Source organism: Mesoplodon mirus (assembly GCF_964341445.2).
Source record: "Mesoplodon mirus genome assembly, chromosome: 4".
In the NCBI taxonomy this organism is placed as follows: domain Eukaryota; kingdom Metazoa; phylum Chordata; class Mammalia; order Artiodactyla; family Ziphiidae; genus Mesoplodon; species Mesoplodon mirus.
The window spans coordinates 64,015,500-64,040,799 of record NC_138979.1 but is presented as its reverse complement, the minus strand read 5'-3'; the positions used below and the strand labels follow the sequence as shown (position 1 = coordinate 64,040,799).

At 54.5% G+C, this 25,300-nt stretch overlaps 2 protein-coding genes across 5 annotated transcripts in view; one reads left to right on the top strand and one right to left on the bottom strand.

Annotated features, from left to right (window-relative positions):
• The window catches only part of EDC3 (enhancer of mRNA decapping 3), a 53,203-nt gene extending 43,416 nt beyond the window's left edge, over positions 1-9,787 (top strand). For all 3 annotated transcript variants that reach the window (XM_082616873.1, XM_082616874.1, XM_082616875.1), the window contains 3 exons: positions 795-948; positions 4,624-4,841; positions 7,334-9,787. In XM_082616873.1, the coding sequence (XP_082472999.1) occupies positions 795-948; positions 4,624-4,841; positions 7,334-7,668 (707 nt within the window). In that variant the 3' untranslated portion in view covers positions 7,669-9,787. The remainder of the gene's footprint in view (positions 1-794; positions 949-4,623; positions 4,842-7,333) is intronic.
• Positions 9,788-10,185: 398 nt separating this feature from the next.
• CLK3 (CDC like kinase 3) lies at positions 10,186-24,470 on the bottom strand. 2 transcript variants are annotated; one of them, XM_082617737.1, is made up of 13 exons: positions 24,372-24,470; positions 20,797-20,948; positions 19,896-20,112; positions 17,921-18,017; positions 17,577-17,643; positions 15,152-15,268; positions 14,326-14,492; positions 12,757-12,851; positions 12,536-12,665; positions 12,200-12,282; positions 11,552-11,631; positions 11,270-11,360; positions 10,186-10,594 (listed from the first exon to the last, which is right to left on the bottom strand). In XM_082617737.1, the coding sequence occupies exons 2-13, from the start codon at positions 20,946-20,948 to the stop codon at positions 10,418-10,420; spliced, it is 1,473 nt and encodes a 490-aa protein (XP_082473863.1). In that variant the 5' UTR covers positions 24,372-24,470; the 3' UTR covers positions 10,186-10,417. The 2 variants fall into 2 exon arrangements, with proteins under 2 accessions (XP_082473863.1, XP_082473864.1); XM_082617738.1 differs by lacking the exon at positions 24,372-24,470 and adding an exon at positions 24,328-24,353.
• Between the last annotated feature and the right edge of the window lie 830 nt (positions 24,471-25,300).

The following is a 25,300-nucleotide window of genomic DNA, read 5'->3' as shown; positions in this document are numbered from 1 at the left end:
TTGTAAAACCAGGTATCAATACTTTCCATGGTGTACTTTCAATGACTATGATTCTCCCTAACCTTTATAGAGTTCTGTTTGTTTATGGTGAGTAAAAGATTTTTCTGAGTAGCTTAAAGCAAGCCATAGGTTACTTTCCGTGTACTCTTTCCGTGTGGTAAGAGTATTGGGTTACAGTCAACCCAAATGGGGAGAAAATGACAAAATTACTTAAGAAAACAATTTCCTAGTTGAATTTCTTCAGCCAAAAGGAAGGGCTAAGTAGAGGACAGTAGGAGGAAGAAGATGTGGGGAGCAGATGGGATAAACAAGTCATCCTGCCTTGAAATTGAACAGCAGGGACCAAGAGGGTCAGGAGGGTTAGCTAGTGTCTGTTCCACTCTGGGGAAGGATAAGGGGTCTGCTTGTGAGGAAAACCTCACTGCCAGGAATGGCATTTCCCCCACTTTGAGAAAAGCATGTTTTCTTCTAATGTGGTTGATAGATTGCAGCCTTTTCTTGATAGTACCAAATACATCTTCATGGATTTGGCCTTTGTGGTCTAAAGCTACACTTCTAAGAGAGTTTAAGTTCATCCCTGCTCTGTGGTAACCTGAACGGGTTGTTACTCAGTTCCCCATGCACTGCTTGAGCTCTGTGGAGAGCTGCATAGCATGCCTAAGTCCCAGATTAGGCAGGTGGGCTGGGGAGGGTCAGTCTTAAAGTCTTGGCTTTCACAGATCAACTACACCCATTTGTGGAGCTGGTTTCCTGTAATCACTTTCCCTTTTTCCTCACCTCCTTTCAAACTGCAGACTCTGGCCTGGTTGTCCCAAGTATTTCCTATGAGCTGCATAAAAAGCTGTTGTCTGTGGCTGAGAAGCATGGCTTGACTCTGGAGCGGAGACTGGAGATGACAGGCGTGTGTGCCAGTCAGATGGCACTGACCCTACTCGGAGGACCCAACAGGTAACTGCCTCCAGGTCGGCGGGGGCTCAGTGTGGGGTGATGCTGCTCTGCCTCAGCACCACCACAGTGCATCACACACACAGTTCACCAGACCGTTGCTGCTTCTCTAACGTGAGTACCTCTGTGAAGTCACTTTCCTAGATGCTGCAAGGTTTTTGTTTGCCTCTCTCACCCTTGTCCTGGAAGTCCTCATTCTTCTCCCAGCAAACCACCCTTTGATCCTTCCTTCGTGGTAACAGCTGACTCCCAGACTCCTGCTGACTACCAGAGGCTTGCTTTCTAAGAACCTTCAGAGACCCAGCCTTTGGAACTCGCCATTCACTCAGAGGGCTGGGATAAAAATCAATCCTGAGTTCCATACCTGAGAGCTTCTAGAATAACCCTGACAACTGGATATAAGAGCTAGACTTTGGTACCTTTCCACTTGCCCTTTTAGGCTGCTATATCAGGGGCAGTGCTTAGTTTTGTGGATGTTTACTGATACCATGTACCAGACCTTGTGCTAGGGCTAGGGATACAAAGAAAAAGAAAATACTGCTCCTGTCCTCCAGTAGCCTAGTGAGGTCTCCAGAAAGTCCAGTGCTGTGGTAGAGGAAACAGAAGCTTCTCCAGGAAGCCACATTTCTACTCCAGGCTGGAGAAGACACTCACCCTTCCTAGAGCAGTGGCATCCAAACTGAGTCCTACAGAGCAAGGGGGAGTTCACAGCAGCGAGCAGCAAGGGGGAAAAGTAAAAAGCGTGTGCCGAGGGCAGAAAGGATCAGGAGACCGTGGATCCATAAGTCATTTTGTGTGGCTGGAAAGTAGGGCTTTGGTACAGCTGAGAGAGAGGGAGCTGCTGAAGGGATCTCAGTAGTGCTGTAACATGGTTAGTCTTGTGTTTTAAAAAGGCGACTTTGGCCAAGTAGATTAATGGAGGCAAGCCTGGGGCCATGAGACCAGTTAGAAAACTGAGCCAGGGGCTAGGTGATGGTGGCCCCAAGCAGGGAAGTAGGGATCAGAGAAGTGGGTGGATGAGGGAATTTTTAAAGGTAAAATCAGCAGGGCAGGGTATTGAATGGATATGGATGGTGATGGAAAGTGAAGTGTCGGTGATCACTGAACTTAAAGCGTTCTAGCATGGACATCTGGTTGGATAGTGGTAGCATTCACTGTGATAAAACACGTGGGCAGAGGAGCAGGTTTGGGGGAGATGGTGGATTTTGTTTTGGATATGTTGGGTTTAGGAGGCCTGTGCGACATCCAGATCAGCCACTGGCAATCTGGATCTGAAGTTTAGAAAAAGGACTCAGCCAAAGATAAAGATCTGGAAGTCATCATCTGGTACATGGTATAAGAATAGGCAAGCTCCTCTAAGGAGAGGGTGTAAAGGGAGGAAAGGGCCTAGGGTGGAATTCTGGGGAACATTAGCATTAAAGCAGAGTTAAGAGATGAGGAGCCTTCCAAACTAGCTAAGAAAGTTTAAAGCCAGAGAGGTAAGAGAACCAAGAGGGTAGTGTTTAAGAACCAAAGGAATGGTGTTTGAGGAATAAAGGGACGGTCAGCAGTGGCGATGCTGAGAGAGCAAGCACAATTAGAGTTGACAGGTATCTGCTGGATTTGTCAATAAAGAGGAGGACTTTGGTAGCCTTGTGGGAGAGTGGTGTCTAAAGTGATCCACGCTGGCTGTGCGATTTCCCCTCCTGGCTTCTCCACTCCACTCACCCTATAGCACTGTGTTCATTCCTCCTTGTCCCTCGATTTAGGCCTGCTTCCCAGCCTGGGTCCCTGGCCTCTCCTCTGCCAGGAAAGAGCCAGTGGAGACCCCAAAGGAGGAAGTGGTGCAGGCTGCTCTCTGAAGGAGTGTCCTGCCCTTGGGTCTGATGACCGTTGAACCTTCTCCCAGAGCAGCCATTGGGGCAACTTGAAGAATAACCTCTTCCTGGGAGTATTTGAGGCCATTAAGTGGCTTCCCAGAAATAGCAGTTTGGGGGCAGGAGCTGAATGTCCTCCCCAAGTCACATTCCTCTAGTCAGCTTCTTGGAGTTGGCTGTTCTTGTGCTTGTCTATTCTTTCAGTGTCTGAACTCTCAGAAGGGCCATCTCCTGTCGTTTGCAGCAGTTGCTGGTTTTCCTTTGAGAAAGATACCACGGTAATCAGTTTCATGCATGTCAAGTACCATGCATTTTTTCACTGTGCTTTCACAACAGCATTTAATTTGATCCTCATAGCTTCACCTCGAAGGTAAATAGTAACCCGGGTTTTAAGATGAGCAAAGCTAAGGCTCAGAGAGCAGAAAGACTTGGCCCATGTGACATTGCTGGTTCATGGTGGAGCCAGGTCTCCAGTGCCTATACTCTGACCCTGCCGTTGGGTATGTGGGTGCCATGGTCCGTTTTGAGTCCTCTGATGGGGATGCCTCTGTGAGAGGGAGAGTCCATTTAGGGAACAGACACGGGTGAGTCAGAAGCCAGAACTCCGCAGTATCTGTGTGAAGGGAGAAGTACTCGTCATATTTCCATAAGATGCAAACATGGTGAGGGAAATGAATGACTCGGTGTATATGTAAAGTACATTACCAGATTCCCCCAAATTTATTTGGAGAGTGGGAGTTTCCTCTTTGGCTCGACAACATCTGTCTTCCTCTCTTTGGGGAAAACCAGTAAATGACTGTCACTGCTCCGCCCCTAAGCAGGGCCCTAAGCCTCTTTCTGTTCATCTCCCCTTCCCTTCCTGCCCTGGGGGCAGACTGAGTCGGGCACAGCTCTAGGGCTAATCCTCTAAACCTCCTTACTTGTGGCTTCTCTGAGACCAGAGAGGTCTCAGCTTTGAACGGCAGGAAGCTGGAAGTGACTTCATCAGGAAGTGGGTGTCCAAGGCAGCTACCAGCCTAGGAGGCCGGGAAGCCCCTAGCCTGCCTCCTGCCTCCTCTGTGACCAGTAGTGTAACAGTGCCAGCATCCATTGAGTATTTTGTGTGTCGGTTCCTGTTACAAGTGCTTTACATCCATTCATCCACCCAGCGTCCTGTGAAATAGGTACTATTAGTATCTACACCACTGCTCTTATTAGCTTACTGGCAGCTCAGTAAGGAGAACTTGGACTGGCAGCTGATTGAGGATGATTCAGAACTACCGTCTTTGGTACTTGCTGTGAGTGTCTTAGGAGTTGAGCCAGAGTAATCGTAAAAGGGGTGGGTCAGTTTCACAAGTGAAGGGGTTTCTGGGCAGGGGAAATAGTTTGAGCAGAAGCAAGAAAGAACCTTACACGTGCAGCAGAGAATGATGAGACCAGTGTTCCTGCAGTGGAGCAGGCATGTTGGGGAAGAAGAGCAAAGAAGGCTGCAGAGGTAGAAAAGCCTCTTTGCTAAGAAGAGTTTGGACCTAATAGGTCATACAGTGAGAACAGTAAGTGTTCTTGGTCAGAAAGCAATGTTCTGGCAACAGTGTTATATGGAACAAGATCTGGGTGAACTACCTAATGAGAGGACCCAGCAGATGACGTGACACCGGGATGTGGGACAGTGGGAGTGCCACCCTGTAAACCTGGCCTTTAGTGGATTTTGTCCATCCCTCTCTGGAACCTGGGACTCGCGAGAACTCTGAGAGCAGTAGGTGCCGAGAGGCACTAGCCTGGTATATGATGCAAGGGATTGGCAGGTCTGCAGCTGCTAATGCTTCTTTGCCTTCTGTTCCAGGTTGAATCCCAAAAATGTTCACCAGAGGCCTACGGTGGCCCTGCTATGTGGGCCCCATGTGAAGGGGGCTCAGGGTATCAGCTGTGGGAGGCACCTAGCCAACCATGATGTCCACGTCATCCTCTTCCTGCCCAACTTCGTGAAGATGCTGGAATCCATTACCAACGAACTGTCTCTCTTCAGCAAGACCCAGGGCCAACAAGTGTCCAGCCTCAAAGGTGAGCGCTTGCACAGAGCTGGGCTGAGGCCCTCTCCGCCCTCGGTGCTCTCGTGGGTCTGGCGGTGCCGCCCAGTGGTGACAGGTGGAAAAGCACCACAAGTGTAAAGAGTGCTTTGCCCGTAAGTAGTCTTAGTGTCTAAGGAAATAAATACCTTTGGTGTCGACTTGCCTACTTCCTATCCCTTTCACCCTCCTCCTCCTCCCACTACTCAGATGGAGAGGTGGGGACCTATTTATTCATTTCACAGATATTTACAGAACGGGCACTGTTTTTGACACTGGGGATATGGCAATAGATTTTTTTTTCCTAAAAAAATATTTATTTATTTATTTGGTTGCATTGGGTCTTAGTTGTGGCAGGCGGGCTCCTTAGTTGCAGCTCAGGGGTTCCTTAGTTGCAGCTCGCTGGCTCCTTAGTTGTGGCATGCGAACTCTTAGTTGTGGCATGCGTGTGGGATCTAGTTCCCAGACCAGGGATCAAACCCAGGCCCCCTGCATTAGGAGCGTGGAGTCTTAACCACCGTGCCACCAGGGAAGTCCCAGATTTTTTTTCTTAATCCATGCTTCCGTGGAGCTTACATTCTGGTTAAGACAGATGACAAGTAATATCTCTTTCAGGTCACATGGCAGTAAGTGTTATGGAGACAAATAAAGCAGGGAGGGAAGACAGAGAATGTTGGAGGGTTGGGTGGAGGGTAGCAGACTTAGACATTTCAGGGTCCAGTCATAAAGGGCCTGTGGATCACTGTGAGGGTTTGAAATTTTACTCTGGGTGAGATGGAGAGTCACTGGAGGAATTAGTAGAAGAAAGATATAATCCATCTCGGGTTCCAAATGATCATTATGGCTGTTGTTTGAGAGCAGACTGTAGGCTTACAAAGAGAGTTATTAAGGCTATTGTAATAATTGGAGAGAGAAATGTTGGTGGCTAAGACAGCCACAGTGGAAGTGATGAAAGGTGGTTAGTTTCTGAAGCAATATTGAAGATAAGAGTTTACAGATTGGGTGTAAGGGATGAGAGAAAGCGAAGGGTTAAGAATGACTCCAAGGTTTTTGGCCTGAGTAACTGGAAGAATGGAGGTCCCATCACTGAGATGGAAAGAGCTGGGGGGGAGGTTTGGGGAAGAAGAGCAGAAGCTCAGTTAGAGATGCCTGTTGGATATGCAGGTGGAAATGTTGATTGATGAGTCTGGAGTTAAGGGATCTGGTCTGGAATTACAAGTGTGTGGGTGGTATTTAAAGCCATAATGAGCCTGGATAAGATGTCTCCTAGGAAGAGAGATTAGATAGAGAAGTTGTTAGACTGAGTTCTTTGTATAGATGTCAGGGACTTGAGAGACCAGCTAAGGAGACAGGGAAAGAGTGGTCAGTGAAGGAGAAGGAAAACCCGGAGGGCCTGGTACCTGAAAGGCAAGTAAAGAAAGAACGGTATGTTAAGCTATGTCAGCAAGCCATTCTAGGTTGCCTTACTCTCAGGCCAGGCTCCTCCTGTGGGCATGCGGAAGATAAGATGCCGCTCCCACTCTTGAGAGCCTCAGGGCCCACAGGGACACCACCACCTCCATCTGTAGTGGCCTGTTCTGAGTAAGGAAGCCATCAGTCTCTAATTGAGAATTGAGATATGTCATTACTTAAGGCTGAGACCTGGGGAGGGGTTCTCATATGTGGGTTCCCCCCTTGAGATCTATAACATGATGCCCTTTTCCAGGCAGTTGGTTCTTCCTCTAGCTGCCCACAATCCTTTCTATCCCAACTGCCCCAGGAGGCAGGTCTGAGGATGCTCACCTTTGAGTTTGGTCTGATTTCCACTAGTCTCAGTTTAACCTCTCGGGCTGGTCAAGACTTATATACTTGTTGAGACATCTGTTCTTATACTGTCCCAGAGGCCTGGTTAGAGCAGAGAAGCCTTTTAAAACACCCGAGAAGTGATAGATTCCTTCCCCATTCTTAAGGTTGGGCTGCAAGGAGGACTTATTTCCATGATAGTGAGAGGGGCCAGCAAGGCCAGGCAGTCTGGAGCAGGCCATCCTGGTGTAGAATGAGCATGCTCTTGCCTGCTCACACTTGGGCCAGACAGCAAATGGCAGTCAGCCCATTCCTCCTGAGCCCTAGGCACAGTCTCCCTGTGAGGGCTGACATGGCAGTAGAGCCCACCTTCCCAGAGCTTATAATTTACCAGGGAGTTAGTCAGATATGAGGAGGAGGCAAGGGCCTTGTGTCCTCAGAAGCTCTGCACACCCAGCAGGACAGTGCTTCAGCCTGGGAGCTCCATGAGGACAGTGGTCCATCAGGCTGACACGCTCTTGGTCTCTAGCACCCAGCCTAACCAGGCCTTGGAACTTCCGGGGCCTGAGTACTGACCCAGCCTTGAGAAGGCTGGCCTCTGGAGTGGTGTCTGAACAAGACACTCTTGGGGGCCACCATGGTTCTAGTCCCAGCCTGGGCTGATACTTCATAGGGGTTTTCAGATGGCACTCTTTCCACCTACAGATCTGCCCACCAGCCCTGTGGACCTGGTGATCAACTGCCTGGATTGTCCCGAGAATGCCTTCCTGCGGGATCAGCCCTGGTACAAAGCAGCCGTGGCCTGGGCCAACCAGAACCGGGCACCAGTACTCAGCATAGACCCTCCTGTGCATGAAGTCGAACAGGGCATCGATGCCAAGTGGTCACTGGCTCTGGGCCTACCTCTGCCTCTGGGGGAGCACGCAGGCCGTGTCTATTTGTGCGACATCGGCATTCCCCAGCAGGTATTCCAGGAGGTGGGCATCAGCTACCACTCGCCCTTTGGCTGCAAGTTTGTCATCCCACTGCACTCTGCCTAGAAGGGCTCTGGGCAGGCTGGACCCTGCGGTCCCCTGCTGCTCCTGCCAACGAACGCCTTAAGGATGTGAAGCTTCATGGACCTTGTTTTTTCTCTTTTTGGTTTCTTTCTTTGAGAGAACAGCTCATATTTAAAACAGACCTGTCACCTGCCCTTAGCCAGGGAAAGCTTTCTCACTGGGTGTGCGGGGCAAGTGGCAGGCTCTGTGCACAGTGGCTCCAGGCATCGCTACACTCGGCCCCCTGCGTGATCAGGTGGGGCTTTGTTTACAGACATAGGCAGCTCACAGACTGTGTGTCACGTTTACAGCCTCTGGGCCTGGGCGAGCGCCTCGCGGGGTGGGGCAGCCCTGTTTGGGGCCTGAGCTGGCTCTGGTGCCGAGCTTGTGGCTCTGTCTCCCTTGCTTCCCTCACAACCCCAGCTAAGTGGCCCTTCCTCAGATCACGTAGAACTGGCTGCACTGCAGTTGTCCGCTAGAGGGCAGACTTGCAGTCTCCGTTCCATTTTGGGCTCTGAGGCCTTCCCCTCAGCCCCGCCACAGGTTGATTTGGGGGCTTTTGACCCTTTCTCTTGAGCTGATCCAAGTTTTATGCTGGGTTTTTTTTTTTCACTCCATCACTCTGGGAGGCAGGGAAGGGGGGAATGGCATCAGAACGTGTTACTGTATTGGGATTTTTTTTTTTACTGTTTTTCTGTTGTCTTCAGCACAGGTAGTATAAGGTTATGTTACTGTAGAACCACAGTGCCCATCTTGCCAGCAGTGCCCCCCAACCCCATACTCTATAGCTGGGGGCTGAGCCTTTGCCTGGTCTGGGGCCAGACCCCTCAGGGTGCAGCGTTAATGTTCAGTATTGGGGAGGCCCCTGGGGGAGCCTGGTGCTGAGCCAGAAGAGGCTCCCTGGTGCTTCCGTCCTAAGCCACCCACTCCCCCGCCCTCCTTGCCTGCACACACACCCCCTACGCTCTTCTGCCCCCTCTGCCCTTCCCCTGAAGTGGTCCCCGGCAGCTGTGATCCCAGAGCAGGGCGCACATCCCTCCCATGTGGGCTCTACCCCAGCTTTTACAGTGTGGGCCTTGAACCCTTTATGATTGTTTTCTTTAGACGAGTGGGCTCAGGGCCAGCACCCTGTCTCAAAGATGCCAAAATGAGGCTAGTTCTGGATGAGCTAGCTGGTGGGGCTCAGCCTTAGGAACACACTGCTGCTCAGATCCTAAGGCACTAAGCCCGCAGATGTTCACAGGCCCAGGCCCTGAAGGCTGGTAGAACAGGAGCCAGGCCCTGAAGTTCCTGAGAGGGGCCCTTGCAAAAGGCTTGTGCTTTAAAGCCTTTTTCAGGGCTTCAGGCTTCCTTCTGCTCTGTGCCCACCCACTCTGGTTAAGGGGGTGAGTGGAAGGGCTTGCCAAGGATCATGGACACAGGGTAGGCCCTGGTACCATGGGTTTCAGGCTACTTATCACTTTTCTTATAGGAGCATAGGCAGGAGCAGATGAAGCAGGGGAGAGAGGGCTGGTCCCTCCTTTCCTCTCATCTTCCCTCAGATGTTAAACTGTCTCCAGCAGTGGAAGGCCAGCGACTGTGAATCCTTCCTGAGCCTCTGCTCACTCTCAGGGCCAAGCAGCTCCCAAAATGGGGCCCTCTCTTCAGAGGCAGGGCCATCATCTGAGGAGCAGTGCTGGATTACAGGCATTTTAGTAAGCAACCATTAAACAGGTTCTGGCTGCCTGTTGATGCAGTGAGGTCTCCTAATTGGGTGCAGTGAGAAACGAGCTAGAAGAACCCTGGCCCAGAAGACTGTGCTTGCTCCAGTAAGTCACAGTGACCCTGAGGGCGATGGCCTTGTGTTGAGGGGCTGCTGGGAGTTGGTGCCCAAGCCTCTCCCTGTTCTCTCCCCAGGTGGCACTGGAGCATCTTCCTGCCCTCAGCCTGGGCCTTCCCCAGTGGTGGTAAAGATAAGCATGATTCCTCTCTCTTCAGCTCTTTTCAGAGGCATCCTGCCCACAGTGCCCAGTCCCAGGGAACCCCCGTCAGGTGGCCAAGACGATCACTCATGCAGCTCTTGGGGAACCAAAAACCAGCATGAAAATAAAGCTGAATGACGGAGTCCTGTACTCTGTGGTAAATTGCTCGGTATGCTGCAGTGAAGTACTGCATCCCCAGCCCTAGGAGCCTGCGTTGCTTCTCACACTTCATTAACGTTATCGGGCACTTAAGAGCCTAAAGTCCCAGCCAAAGACAAAGACGGGGCTGGAAGGATAGGTAAAACCAGTGGGCCATTTCCCTTATATTCCTTGGGGCTGAGAGGTACAGGGGCCTGCAGTCCCCTTTTAGGACTGTTCAGCAGACCTACCACTGCTCTTCTGGGCCCAGAGGGATACACGAGCTTCTGGCTAGCCCTTCTGTGCCTGGCCCAGTTTACACTTAGCTCTCCAGAAGCTGAACTGCTAAGAAAGACTTTATTAATAAGGTAGGGAAGGGAGAAGGCAAGGAGCCTGGAGATGGACACACTGGTACCAGGGGTTACAAACAGTAAGAAACACTTTATTATAACTTTACAACATATAAATAGCTTGGGTCAAATCTGTGCTTTCTGGCAGCTGGGCATCAAGTCTCCCCTGTAGGCTCCTGCCTTCCTTCACATTGCACTGTTCATTGGGTGGCTCTGGCCCTGGGGCCGGTGGTAGAGCTTGGAGAAAAGGGGCCGGGCAGGCCAGTTCTGCTCTCCATCTCCCAGTGCGGTGGCCTGCACCTGTCATCTGCTTGGGTTGCGGCTGGTGTGGAAAGACCGCTCCTCAGGGGTCAGACCAGCAAAGAAGGGATGCAGCAGGGCCTCCGCCAATGTGATGCGCTGGGCAGGGTCAAATTCTAACATCCGTCTCATCAGGTCAAACAGCTGCACGTGCTCCGGGGAGTCTTGGAGCATATAACTCTGCTCAGGGACACAAGGTGTCTCAGTGTGATGGCAGGGTCGTGGGAAGCCACAGCAGGTCCCCTTGCCTCTGGGAAGCCTTGCTGCGTGACTGAGGAGGCAGGGATGCCTCCCTGGAGGACTACTTCTCCCCTCCTGGACAATGAGCAGCTCTTTTCTTTTTGTGCCTGTAATAATGTTTGCTCTGAACTTGTCAGGCTACTACTGGGTGTCTTGCTGGCTTGGTGCCTCTGCCCCCACGTGCAAAGTTCTGACAGGTGGGTAGAAATCACCTCTGTGGAATTCACTTGTCCAAGCACCAAATGCAGTTGACAGAGGCTTCCTGGCCATGTCTAGGTCTTCCCTACCCCTCACCTCAGCCCTGCCTAGTTCTTCCCAAAATTGAGAGAAGAGGGGGCAGGAAGTAGCACGGTCTCTGACCTCTGGCTCTTCTGGTGTTCCCCAATTACATGCACAGCCACCCTGTGGGGAAGGGGTGGAGCTAAGGGCCCCTCTGGGGGCAGTTTGCAAGAAGCCCCACTGCCAGCACCCAGCAGCCTTAGGCACAGCCTCCCATAGGGCCGGAACCAGGAGGCAGCCTGTAGCTGCCTGGCCGGCCTGTCTCTCTGCTGTGTGTCTGCCCAGTGCCTGGGGTCTCCTTGGCATAAGTTGAGCTGGGGGAAGCCAGAAACTGACCTTAAGAGGTTTGCAGTTCTCCTTCACATACCGGCCGTCAGAGCTGTTCTCATCCCAAACCAGGCCCCCTTTGTAAAAATATTTCTGCTTCCTGAAAACAAAGGACAGGAAGGGTCAAGTCTTAAATGGGAACGACAGTGGCAGCCTGAGGAATGGTAGCAAAGCAAGGCAGGGGATCCTGGCCTGACCCAGCAGGAAGGTCTCGGCAACAGGTTTGCCAGGTCACTCCAAGATGGGAAAGGCCCCTAGGCCAGCCCTGTGGGAGCAACCAGGACTCCTTACCTGGTACGGTGGATCATGTGTGATGGGATGGGCCCTAGGATCTTCTCCATCATCACCAAATGCTCTCGGTTTTCGTGGGTCTGTGGAAGGTTAGGGACACAGCAAGTGGGGGTCAGTGCCAGCCTCTGCCCCCTCAGGGTCCCTCAGGGAATAAAGGATAAAAAAGATGGGCAAGTTCCCTTCCTGCCCCAGGAGATGCAAACCCACCAATGGAAGAGCAGTCCCAGCCTTTCTGACCTGGTGGCAGCCTGGGACCAGGGATGAGGCCAGCCTGTTCTCTCAGGGTCACGGGCAGACTCCTTGACCCTTCAGGTGCACTGCATAACTACACACCTCTTTCTGGCTACGTTCCTCACTCTCTCCCTAGAAGGTGCCCTGCCCCAGCCCATCTCCATGCCCTCACTCATGCGGTGCCCCTTGCCTGGAATGCTCACTCCTCCCACCCCAATCCTCCATCCTTGATGGCTGACCACAAGAGTCCCTGAGTGTTCCAGCTACCCTGACCTCTTCCTTCCCCTGAGCATCTACAACCCTCAGGAGACAATCTCACAATGTGCTGACTGGTGGGCAGTGGTCCCACACTAGGCCTCTGCAGCCTGTCAGAGTAGCAGCACTTAGGGTAGTGGGGTGATGTGGGAGAGGCCTTACCTGGAAGAGTGTGAAGCCCCGGTAGTACTCAAAGAGAATGCAGCCAATGCTCCAGACGTCGCAGGGCTGTGCCCAGCCCAGCTCTGAAAGCCAAGAAGGGACAGGCTATGAGATTCAGCCCCTGTGCTCCCAGCCTAGAGGTCACAGTGCAGCTACCACACTGCCTGGCAAGGCTCCTGCCCAAAACCCAGTAGAAGTCTCTTGGTAAGGCCAAGTCAACAGCCATAGTGACTCAGCACACTGGCCTCAGGTGGTGGACAGGCACCTCACTCCCTGTTTATACCCTCCCAACAACTGCCCGCTTTATCAGGGTTGGGAGCTACACAAGTCACTCACCCAAGATCACCTCAGGCGGGCGATAGTGACGGGTGGCCACAATGGTCGTGTGATGCTCGTGGTCAAAGGTAGCACTGCCAAAGTCAGCCACTCGGATGCTGGTGTTCTTCACCGACTTCTCCTCACAGCTCTGAAGGGCAAGGAAGGTGAGCCAGGTCGAGTCTGTCCTGGTGGGTAACGCACCCCTGGAACAGGGCCTCAATCTTTTCCCCCACCAATACCTTGTGCTCATTGTAGAGAGTTTCAAACTCAGAATTCACAAACAGGATGTTCTCTGGCTTCAAGTCTGTGTGGGTCAGTTGGTTCTCATGTAGAACTGGGGAAGCAGGAGAGGAGGGAAGCAGACACTGAAAACCTGGGCTTCCTCTCTGGCGCACCTGCCAGCGCTAGGCCAGCTCCCTCTTCCAAAGCCAGCCTGCCAGAGCCCCTCACAGCCCCTAACCTCAGCAGTGGGCCAAGGGAGCAGACCGAACTGCCTCTGTACTGGCTTCCCTCTCTAGAGTTCTCTGTGCTTAAGGCCTTGGAAGGCTCTGATTCTTGAGGGGGCAGGGGAGACTTTTTCCATTTATAAAACCTCCCTCCACCTGTCTGCAGGGGACCAGGCCTCCTCAACCTGTCTGTCACCAGAGCTGCAGCATCAGCCTTGGGGTGGTTCCCTCTCCCCAACACCAGCTACGTAATTTGCAAGGCCCAGGGCAAAATGAAAATGCAGGTCGTCTTATTAAAAAGTTAAGAATCTCAAAGATGATGGGCTTCCCTGGTGGCGCAGTGGCTGAGAGTCCGCCTGCCGATGCGGGGGACACAGGTTCGTGCCCCGGTCCGGGAAGATCCCACGTGCCGCAGAGCGGCTGGGCCCATGAGCCATGGCCGCTGAGCCTGCACATCCGGAGCCTGTGCTCCGCAACGGGAGAGGCCACAACAGTGAGAGGCCCGCGTACCGCAAAAAAAAAAAGAATTTCAAGATGGTAGCAGCAGAGTATTAAACCAAGCACAGGGCCCCCTATGAAGCACAACAATGAAGCCAGTCCTGCCTCTCCTCATCCCCAGCCCCGAGCGGGGAGAAGTCTGCCTTTTTCTTCCAACTCCTGTCCCACCGATGGTGGTACCCTGCCACTCATCACTTTTCCCGTCTGGCACTCAAGACCCTCACAACAGTGTGGCCCATCTCTCCCAACATGGGCCCTCTCTTCACCAGAATGAGTTGCAGCACATGCCAGGCTCTGGGCCATCGCTGAATGCTCACCTGGCTTGGAACACTCTCCCCTGACCCGTCATCTATGCAGACCCTGTAGTCTAGCTCTAGGTCTATCCACCTCTCCAACGAGCCTTCCCAACCTGTTCCAACCACTGCAAATCCTGCCGTGCTGAGCACAGGCACCACCAAATATGCTCTCAAAGGCTGGCAGACAGATGGGAAATGATGGTGAGACAGAGGGTGTCTATGTTGACAGGACCTGTGGGTGGGACCTGCCAGGTCAGTCTTTGACCTCTTCATCCTATGCAGGAGGGTAGGAACCGGGGTGGTACAGGGCTAATTCTGGAGCAGCTCTTTCATTTTTCCCAAGTGCCTGGGGGCAGAGGCCAGCTCAGGAGCCCCCTAGAGAGGACTGCAACCTCTCCATCCTCACAGATTCCTACCTGAAGGCCTTTCAGCCAAAGGGGCCCTGGTGTCTCTGGCCCAGCAGAATAGTTAGCGACGTGCTAGAGCGAATGATGGAGAGCAGGATCACCAGGTGACTCTGCTGCAGATATGTGGCTGACCCATGCTCCATTTGAGGATGGAAACTTACACCTAAGGGCGTGGCAGAGCTGGTAGGCCATGTGCCGGACATGTGGTAGAGGGTAAGGCTGGAAGTTATTCTCCTTTAGGAACTCAAAGGTGTTCTTGCCCAGGAGCTCAAAGGCGATGCACATGTGACCATGGAAGTTGAACCAGTCAGACATCAAGACGCACAGGCTGGAGGAGAAGGATGGATGGGGCTCAGGGTCTGTGCTGGGGGGGCTGGCTGCCTCACCCACTCCCCTCAAGTGATGCCAGTCCCCACTCCCTCCCAGGCCGCTGGGTCCCACGCAGGATGCAGATACACATAGAGAAAGAAAATTATGGGCACAATCCCTGCATCTCAGAGAACGAGGTGGAGTTAACACCCGTACACTCCACAGAACAAGCATTGCTTTTTCCCACCCCCTCAGCTAAGCTTCCTGAGATCCTGCAGGGCTCAGAACAGTGCTTGGAGGAGGGGGAATGCTCAGTGTCTGTGTGCCAAAGGTGGCTCTCCTTTGGGTATCTCTGACTACATGAGAGCCCCAAACAGCTTGGGGTTTGTATCTTGTCTAATGCCCACCACAACCCAATGAAGCCCCCAATTCACAAACTCAGGGTGGGGAGGCCCGCCTCAGAACACAGAGCTGGTTGTGGTGGAGCCTAGACTGAAATCCAAAGGTTCCTTCCAGCAAGACTCACTCGCCAAACTCCCCTGGCTCTGGTTGTCGGCAGAAGGCATGGTGCCAACCAGGTGAAAGGGCACTGCTCAGCCCCAGTGGGTCCAGGCAGTTGGGGCTGGAGTGGACACTGCCCCCTAGGAAGCTTCCCTCCCATTCCTTGCCAACACTCACAACTTGTTCTCTTTGTCCTTCTCCTTGATTTTCTTGAGAACATTGATTTCTAGCCGGGCGGCCTCCCGGTACTTGCCCACGTTGCGGATGATCTTCAGGGCAACCTGAGACTTCCCTCTGGACCAGGGAAGGAAGCAGAATTTCTCATGAGAAGCTGTGCAACCCTTCCCCCACCCACTGCCCCAACCCAGCAACTCCTGGCAAACACTACTCAGGACTCCAGGAACAGGGCCTGCCCTGAAGACAGCAGATTCTTGATGCCCAGCCTACCCCTTGTAACACTAGACCTCTACCATTATAACAACAAGTTGCTGTTGGCATCCGTGCCAGTCTTAGGCTTTTATGATCTCAGCCACTGCCAGCTCCCGGGGGCGTAGGCAGAGAAGTAGAGCCCTATCCTGCTGACCAGCGCCAGCCCTAGAGCTCACTCAGTAACCCAACCTGTAGGCCAGTCCGTTGATCCTGGCCAGGCGGTCCCACTCAGAACCCTCTGCGGCACCTCCTGACCTTCCAGAGCACATCTACAAGTCTGGGCAAACTGCTCCTCCTGGGATTCCAGGATGGAGTGAGGGCCTGGCAAGAGGGTAAGGGTCCCAGCAGCAGGCTCCTCTCCCTGGGAACCCCAGGGCCGATCCCTTTAGCACACCACCCTGGCCCCACCTGCCTGCCTACCAGCCACGGCATTTATCAGAGACCACAGACTGCCAGGAACCTTTGTTCAGTGTCCATGAGGATTTTAATAATTTCTGCTCCACACCTCCCACCCTTACCCCCAGCACCAGCCCTGTAGGCCACTTGCAGAATCTCAGCAGAGAATATCTGCTGAGGTTAGCCTGCTAGGCCCAACGCTGTCAGGAAGGAAAAGCCAGAGTTCAGATGCCCAGTGGGAAACTAGAGTGATAAGCGTTGGCCCACAACGGTGTGGCCTTGAAGCCTCTGGGAAGCTGGCCTTGGTGCCTGAGGAAAGCTTTACAGGCCCCAGGGCAGAGGCATCTTCTAGAGAACACCCTGTTTTTCTCTCCTTATCCCATTTTCCCAGATTTTCAGGGCAGGAGAGGACCTCAGAGGAAAAACCACCACTCCAGCCTCCTAGAACAGGATCCCTCAAGGGCATTCCAACCCTCGACACAGGGAGCTCGTCACTTCCACACAACTACTACCAGGCTTGGACGGCCCCTCCTTTTGCTGAGCTGAATTCTGCCTCCTCACAACAAGCCCACTGGCCGACTCCCTCTGGACTCCCTATAGGTCCCCTAAGCCCTGTGCCTACCCATTAGTGACTTCAAAGGCTCACTTTCCATCTAGCTACTCAGAGTGACACAGTCCAGAGAGCCCCCATGTGGCACAGCTCTCAGATCTGCCACATCTCTCTCTCGTCACTGTACAGTCTACATGTCCCTATACCCACTGGTCCCAGCCCTAACCTCTTGGCCCACACGGGGTCTGAGGGGTGTTTAAATGGGAACTGGGCACCCAGGGAGGCTTCCTCAGTGATAAGCACTACCTTAAATTGGGGCCACATGGCTGGCTGGACTGCTGGGCCTAACTGTCCTTTCCAAGCAACCCTCTGAACCAAGCACAGCGGTACCCGGCTCCTCCATTCAACAGGTGGGGGATAGAGTCAGACCCCAAGCGTGTTTCTTCATCTCTAAAATAGTGCAAGTCACATAAGGGCAGCACGTGGCTCAAATGAGACAGCAAGGACACAAGCACTTTCTGGTCAAAGCGCCAAACCAAAGAGAGGGCCATTAAGGTGGGAAGGCAGTGGGCTCCCAGGAGGTAGCCTCCCAGCCTAAGGTAGAGGAGGCAAGGCTTCTGGTCTTGAGGAATGGCAAGGGGACAGAAATGTTTTTCACTGCTCAGTCTAGAAGGGAGTAAGGTACCCCCAGAAGCACCCCTACACACCCGGGTGCACCCCCGCTCTACCTCAGCACACTCAAAGGGGCCCAACCCTAGCCACACTGGAGAAGGCAGCAGCCTGCCTGGTGAGAAAGCCCAGGGTCGTCTTCTCTCAGTGGGGGCCTGCACGGCCTCTCAGGCAGACCTCCAGAGGGTGAGGGCTCATGTTTGAGTTGGGCTCAGCAGTACTGTCAAGCCCCTGCCAGGCCCAGACCCTAAGAGATCACAGGAAGCAGATCCAGACCACGGAGGAGCCAGGGCCTTGCCCTGTTCTGATATCCGCACCCACAGTCCTGGGGAAGTGGGGAAACTGGGGCAGCGCCATTCACTGACCAGCAGTTCTTGGGCAGAGACGCCACATGCCTATGGAATCCCAAGAATTTCTCCCTAATTCAGGGGATCAGCACAACCCCAATATGCACAGGTCAGAACTCTGCTTTGGTGCTACTCTTCAAAAAGAAAGAGGTTAAGCTCTGCCACCACCTTCAAGAACCTCAGGCCAACTTTTCCCAGGAAGATGGCTCACCTGGCATGGTCCAAGCACTCCACCACCTTGCCAAAGGTGCCTTCACCCAGGTTCCCCACGATCTCATCTAGGAGAGAAAAGAAACAGGGCATGAGGATCCGGAGGACAGAGGATCGGCAGCTCCTGCAAGTTCACAGCATTCAAATTCTCAAAAACAAAAGAGGTTTCTCTCTCACTGCTACACTCTTAAAAACGGAAGTTGCTAGTGTCTGTGTCATTCAGGCAATTACTGGTGGCCCCGCTAAGGCGCCACGCGCACTAGAGGCCCCTCCAGGCAGGAGAGGTCTCGTCTAACAAGGGGGATAGAAAGTAGAGAGGTAAAGTTTTACGAAAGGTGGCTGTACATCGCTCTTGGAGCCAATCGCCGATCCGGCACACCAGGTGGCCCTCCTTGTCATCTTCCACACTCCGGCTGCTGCGCTTACTGCTCTGTTGGCTTCTCTGCATGCACCGCCCCCCGAAACGCCATCCGACCAATCGCATGGTAGGCGGTTCCGATTGACAGATTGAGGTGTCAGTCAAAGGCAGAGGTGGAGACGGTGAGGAGCCGGTGGGTTGGTTGATTGGATTTTCCAGATCCCAGCATTTCATAAGGCACACAGCATATATAACGATAGGGATATTGCAAGGGACACGTCAAGACACAAACTGACTTCAAAAACAGAAAAGTAAAAACAGCTACAGGTATGTAAAGAAAACTCGGACATTATCTAAGAGAAGGGCGCCGCAAATGCTCAGAAAGACAACCAGCCTCTGCTGCTGAGGGGCTGCCGTGTAGAGAGTCACAGGCCTGACTCCCTCCTCCACTGAGTCTCCCCCTCCCGGGCCCTCCCATGATGGCTTCGGCCAGAGTAGAGACGCAGTGAGAACGGCACAAGAAGATGGCTGGCCCAGCCTGGGTCCGATCATCCAGAATGGTCAGAGGCCACTCTGGCTGGCTTCAGCTGCAGAATGCCCAGCCTGTCCTTGCCTGCCTCTGTTTGCCCACGCAGTCCTGCACATGCCCGACAGCTGCCACCTGTCCCTAGACGGCATCCGTGGCCAGACTTAATTAACATCACCAGCAGAAACGGCCTTCCGTCAGCAGCCCTTGTGCCACCAGCATCGAGCAGGGAAGGAGCCCTGGATCCTCTGGGCCAGTCGACTCTCCAAGGCCTACCACCACGATGGCCCACACAGGCCCCAAGCCAGCTCCTGCCCTGGCCTTGGCACCTATGCTACTCACAGGCCAGGCCCGGCCCATCTTGAGCCTCACGACGACAGAGGGCACCAAAAAGAGAAGAAGCAGAGCCACAGCCCTGCACTACCATCCTGTGGCAGCGTGCAGAGAGGCCACCAGGCCATGCCGGTTGCCCAGTCAACCTCAGCCCGTGGCCACTCAAAGAACCACGGGAAAGCTCGGCAGAGAAGACGCCTGGCCCCCCTCCACTGTTGCACCACTACTCCTCAGGGGCCTCACGGCCGGGAGCGAGTGAGGGAGGGAAGAGAGCTGGGGAAGAGAAGAGAAGACAGCATATACCTTCAGAGATACACAACTGGCCTTCCTTCCCAGAGGTCTGAGCGCAGTGTGGTTTCCTGGTCTCAGCAGAGACCCTTCTGTACAACCCTTCACATTAAGGATGTTTCCAGGCCCTGCTCTGGGCATGTGGCCTGCAGCTGGACAAGGCCTGGAGCTGCGGGCCTTTCTGCCATTTCTTCACATGCCCCACCACACAGGCAGCTCATCCCCCTTGCCTTGACTGCCCCTCACGTGAAGAGGCTAGACTGCAGAGGACCTGACTGGAGGTCAGAGGGAAGGTCCTAGTCCAAGCTAATTGATGGGCCCTCCCCTACCCGTGGGCACTCCAGCCTCCGGGCCTTTGGTGAGGGGTGTGGAGCAGAGACTGCAGAGGTGGATGCAGTCCATACCAGTCGGAGCACTCAGCTGTGTGTGGGGGCAATCTCTGGGTGGGGAGGACCGGGCCGTACAGCCCCAGACCACGTACCAGCAACCCTATTAAGGATTCTGAAGAAGTGTCTCTGGCTACTTGCGCATGTGGCCTGTCCTGGAGTGGTGTCGAGATACAGATAGGCTGGGGAGCAGCCAGCGCCGGAACCAGAGCCCCTAAGTTGCCACTGCCCATGGGCCAGAAGATAGAGGAGCCGGGCCCCTGCCCAGCCCTGCACCTGGACCAGACAACACATACACACACACACGCACGCACACCAAATGCACGTGCGCAGGGCTGGCAGTACTCACCCAGACCAGCCAGCCTGAGAGAAGGCTAGAAAGAGACGAGGCTTTTAAGCCCCAGCCAGCACACTCTGGCCACCACTCACCGAGGAGGCGCTGCTACAAGACCTGGTGCGGCGTTTGTGGCAGTGGTGGGCATGCTTGCGGGTCCGGTATGGCTCCCTTTCCCGTGACCGCCGACGATGATGGCAACGTGAAGATCCATAGTAGTCCTCTCCAAAGGATGGGCTCCGCTCTTCACACCGGTATGTGTCGCTGTCACGATGCTCCCGGTATCTCCTCTGGTAGGGCAGGCGGTCATGGCTGCCAAGACGGGGATAGGGACACTGGTCAGAGCTTCCTCCCACCAACCGGGCTCCTGCTACTAATCAAGACTCATGTGGTGGGGTCTCTGCAAAGGGCTCGCAAGGGTAGCCTGTGGGAGCAGAGGCATCCAGACTAGGGGAAGTGGGGGAGGGGGGGCACATGTGTGTGAAATCCAACCTCCAGAACCCCAGTTCCTGACAGCACCCCTCCAGCGCCATAGGAGGCGGAGCACTGGGAAAGGTGAGCGTGGTGGAGGACCTCTGAGGGTCCCCCAGCCCAGAGCTCTCTGTGGCCTGCAGAGACTGTTATTTTGGTCTGGGAACTGAGATAAGACCAGGGACCAATATCTGGAAAGGGCTGAAGTTATGTTCCCAATCCACAATCAGGAAGGCTCAGAGGTTAGCAGGGGAGATGCTGGCCTAGAAAACGGGGGAATGTGTCAGGAGAAGGAAGACTCAAGGATAGAGAAATAAGGGGTGGCATGGATGGTGGCGAACTGAGGCCAGGGAATGCAGGTGAGATCAGGGGAAGAGCCTGAAGAGGACAGGGCAGTGATCAATGTGCAGCCGGGCAGAGGCGGCAGTCATCTGAAGGAGGCCCAGGGCTGCCACAAGCCTCCAGGCTGTCTCCCTAACCCAGAGGTGGGAAGGAATCCTTTCTTCCGACCTAGTTCCCTCTCACCTTCTAGACCGAGATCTCCGGGGCGGAGGCTCCCTTCGAGAGGGGTATCGCAGTCTTCCTTCATGCTCCCGACTGTAAGACCTCCTCCTCTTCCATCGGTAGCTCAGGTACGGGTCTGGCTCAGGGGAGCGGTATCGCTTACAGTGATGCATCTAGGCCATGAGAAATAGAAAGCCCTGCTAAACACGCAGCCAGCCACAGGGCTGCCCAGGCAGCCTAGGCGCTCCTGAAGAAGAGGCCCATTGTTCTGTCTGGGGGCAGCCCCTCCCAGGGCTTTATGAAGTGAAGAACTCTGAGGTCACACTGGTCAAACAGCAGACAATGGGTAACACCCTTCTCCACCAGAGAACAAAAAAGCAGCTGCCTCCCCAGCACAGCATCATTGGCCTGGTGGCCTGAGCACTTAGGGAACCTGGAGAGCCAGGACAGGTGCCAAGGCAGAATGCGGGGAGGGGCTGGTGAGCACCATCACAGGAGACCAAGGCCAAGTAGAAAGGGAGCCTCCTGTGCTCAATTCCCTCTTGCCTGTCTGTAGGGTCCTATGAAGTGCCTGTTCTGTTGAGCCAGAGTCAAAAGGCTGCTGGCAGGGAGCCAGTACACAGGAGCAAGGGGTGAAGGCCCTAGAGTTTGAGAAGCCAAGTTGCCTGGTTGAGGCCCTGAACTGTACCCTGCTCAAGGACCAAAAATCAGTGTGAGGAGCCACAAGCAGAATCAAGAAGACCAGCCCTTGGACCAAGAGGGTCCCACAAACACTCCCTAGCCTACCTGAGGGTCTGGCCAAGCAGACATGGGGGTCTATCCAGCCCTTGTTGGTCTACATTCAGTCCTAGCATCTGTAAAGATGCCAGGGTCTTCAGAGCAACCAAGTCACTTGCCCGAGGCCTATTTAGCACCCGCAGACCACCTGCCACTGGTGCCATGCCAGGCAGCGCCTCACCTCCAACAGTACCATTACTGTGCCCTCTTCTAGATTCCCTGCTCCAGTATCCTCTTCTGTGCCCATCTCAGGAGAAGTCAGAAGGCTGGCTGTCTGGCAGGCTTTGGGCTTGGGGAGGCAGGCCAAAAGGGCCCCACCTCACTATTGCTGGTTCAGTAGGGACTTACCCCCACCACAGAAAATTGCCAGGTCGGATCAGCCATCAGCTGAGAAAGATGGCTATGTAAGGCCAGCTCCCTGTTCCACCCACACCCCAAACCCTGACACTGCCTCCACAGGAGGGCTGGGCCAGAGACCATAGCCAGCCTTCCTCCCAACCCTTCACTTGGCTATAGCCAACCAATGGTGGTCAGTCCTGGGCTTGCCTGATCAAGCACATTTTGGACAAATCCACTGAGGCTGTCTCATCTTATGAGAACGGTCTGTCTGGAGGAGAACAGAATGGAATGGCTCTCCTTAAACGAGCATGTCAGTGAGGCATATATGACAAAACCCCTGGGAGCTTCTCTGCAATCCTGAGAAAGTCACTGCCCTCAATCTCCCTGCTGGCAGCTGTCTTCTGCCCTCTACCTGGAAGCCCAGGCCACAGCAACCCTTGGAGATAAATACTCTGGAACAGCTCCTCAAGAGCTGTTCTATTTTGACTAATATTTCACTGTTTCCCTGCAATTATGGCTGGGTCAGGTGCCCAAGTGATGGAATGAAGGCAGTGTCTCACATCTCAATAAGGGACAAGGAAGATGCTCCAATGGCCAGGACAAAGGCCCTGCCCATCCTCACTGGGCAAAGCACCAGACCTGGAAGACATGGTCTATTCTACAACAGGCCAAAGACTCTCTCCTGGGACCTAGAAGATTCTTATATATGCTCATGTTAGTGGAAAGAGCACAGCTTCAGATGTCAATCTGAATCCTGGCACTGCCACTTCTAGCTTGTGCCTTTAGGCAAGTTATTAAACAAGTCTAACCTTCAACTTCCTCCTGCAACAAGGGGATAGTTATCTCTTACAGGGTTCTGTGCAGATTAAATTATATCACTCCTTTAAGTAACATGCCTAGTACATGCCTTTAGGTCAAAGGCCTAGCACAGGTCTGGGCCCACAAGAGGTACTGAAGGCAGCTTTTCATTAGCAACATTAAAAAGGTTCCAGGTAACAACTAGGGGTCTGTGTTAAATGCCCTAAGGGCATTAAGGACATTTTTAAGTCCCTTCCAAGGGACCAGAGGAGAGACAGATCCGGGTAGAAAACCCTGAACGAAATCCCAGTGCTGCCTTACTGGCCTCGTGACCTTATACACTGGGCCTTGGTTACCGTACCTGGGAAATGGAGATGACACGACCTCCCAGCCAACTTGGCAAAGGAGATGACAAGTATGAAAGCTATATAAAACATCACACACAAGGCAATCATAGAGGATATAACTTCTCCTTTAACACATTCTAGGCAAGTGAAATATTGGGAACACCAGATGCTCCTCATTATCTTCCCAGCTAGGGCTCTAGGGCCCATTTCTCATCAATTATCTCTGATTCTCTGAGACCTCAGCAAACAGGTTGTTACGCTATGCTCTGGAAGGCTCTGCCTCTGCACAATGAAGAAAAAGGTAAGGTGAAGGAAACCAGGCGGAGGATGCCAGCTTTTCTCTGAGCACGGGCCTAGTCGTCTTCTCATTTGCTGGTCCTGGCCAGAGAACTGGGCTGACAAGAAGAGCAGCCAGCCAGGTCAGTGGCTGCCCTCCCGGATTCCGGCCACCCCAGCGCCCCATGGTTATTTTTGGCTGACGCTGCCCCACCGCTGCAACCTCAAACCTGCCACCTTGCAAGCCGCCACCACCGGGTGAAACGCTCCTCCTTTTCAAGGGCATGGAGGAGGGAAGCTGGAAGGCCGCCAACTCCGCCTCAACGGAGCCCTGGCTCAGGCGATTCCCACCCCAGCTCCACACCAGGACACCCGCACCCGGAACTAAAGCACAGAGATTCCCGGACCGAGGAGCAGCCCGGGCATTTGTACTGTCAGCTTGGCCGGGCCCCTCCTCCGGGCTGGAGCGGATCCAGCATCACAACAAAACACTCAGGGGGCCTGAGGCCCTCGCTCGCGTCCCCTCCTGACGCCTCGGTTCCCAGAGATCTCAGAGCCCCGTCCCCCGTAACCGCCGCCAGCGGAGGCGAGGGGAGACCTGGGGGAGGTCGAGGGGGGAGGGGAGGGGAAGGCCAGCTTGGGCCGTAATCAAACTCCAAGCCGCGCGGGGAAGAGGAAATGTGCGAACTAAGCCTCGAGCCGGGGGTAGGGGAGGGGTCTGAAAACCCCTCCAGGCTATCCCAGGTAGGACCCCGACCCCATTCCGCGGGCAGGTGCAGGGCCCAAACAGGATCCCTGCAGGGGCCTCAGAGGCCTCTTAGGCTCGGACTCCGACACGAGGGATCGAGAGGTCGGGGTCTGCGGTGACCGCCCTCTGGGGGAGAAGCGACGGGTCAGGGGTGAGAGGTCGGGTCCGCGGCCTGAGACAGACCGAGAAGAAAACGAAAGAGAGTAGCCCAAGACCGACCCGGGAGCCCTGGGATCCACACCCAGGGCGCCCACCCCTCCGACTCACCGCCCGCCAACCGCTCCCGTCGCGGGCCCGGACCCCATACTCACCGTCTCCTAGGCTCCGGCTGCAGCTAGGCCCCACTCCCCGCTCCCAGCGCCTCTTCCGCTTCCGGCTCCGGCCTCCGCCCGTTGCAGCCCCGCCCCTCGCGTGACGCAGCCGTCGCCAGCTCGGGCTCGACCCGGCTCGGCGGCCTGGCCGCTCTAGCCCTCGACTCGAAGGCTCTGGAGGACCCGCCTTCTCAGCGCCGGTCGGTGAGGCAGCTGCGGAGCCTGGTTCCAGGAGGGCCGAGAGGAAGTCCCCGGCCGCGGCCCGCCTCCCGCCGTGTCGCGTCGCACGTAGGCCCCAAAGACGCGACGGGGGCGTCCCCGGCCGATGGCGCCGGAAGCCAAAAGGTGGAGCCCCAACCCCGCCTGTGCCTGCCTGTCCCTTCCTGCGTGCCGAGAGGAGGGCATTGTTTCGCTGTCGCCCCAGTGAAAACCAGGCGGGCCTTGAGCGCCCGTCTGGCTCCGGGGCCTAGGAGGGCGCTAAAGATCACGGAAGGCTCGGGAAGGCTGTCCCGACTCCCAGTTATGTGGAAGAAGCAAATGAGACCTTATTCTCTTTGTGTGGAGGTTTTTTAAGACGTGGCGGCAAGCCGTAGGTGCACAGCAGTTTCTGAGAAGATATCGGAGAGTCACGTAGGCGGGGCCTCTGGAGGGATGGGGTCTGGAAGAAAGGGAGGGGTGTCGCCTTTTCCTTGAGCATCCTTGGAGGACGGCACTAAGCGGACCAGCATTGTTTCTCAGTTTGTAACCTCCGCCAAACAAAATACCTGTGCCCCGCCGCGGGCTGACCCGGCTGCCATTTCTCCCCGGAGTCACTCGGCGACCCCTTTGCCCGGGCCGCGAGCGTGGGCTCACCAAAGCCCCGCCCACCTGCTTACCCCGCGCGTGGGCAGAGCGGAATAACGAGGCTCTGTTTCCAGATGCGAAAACCG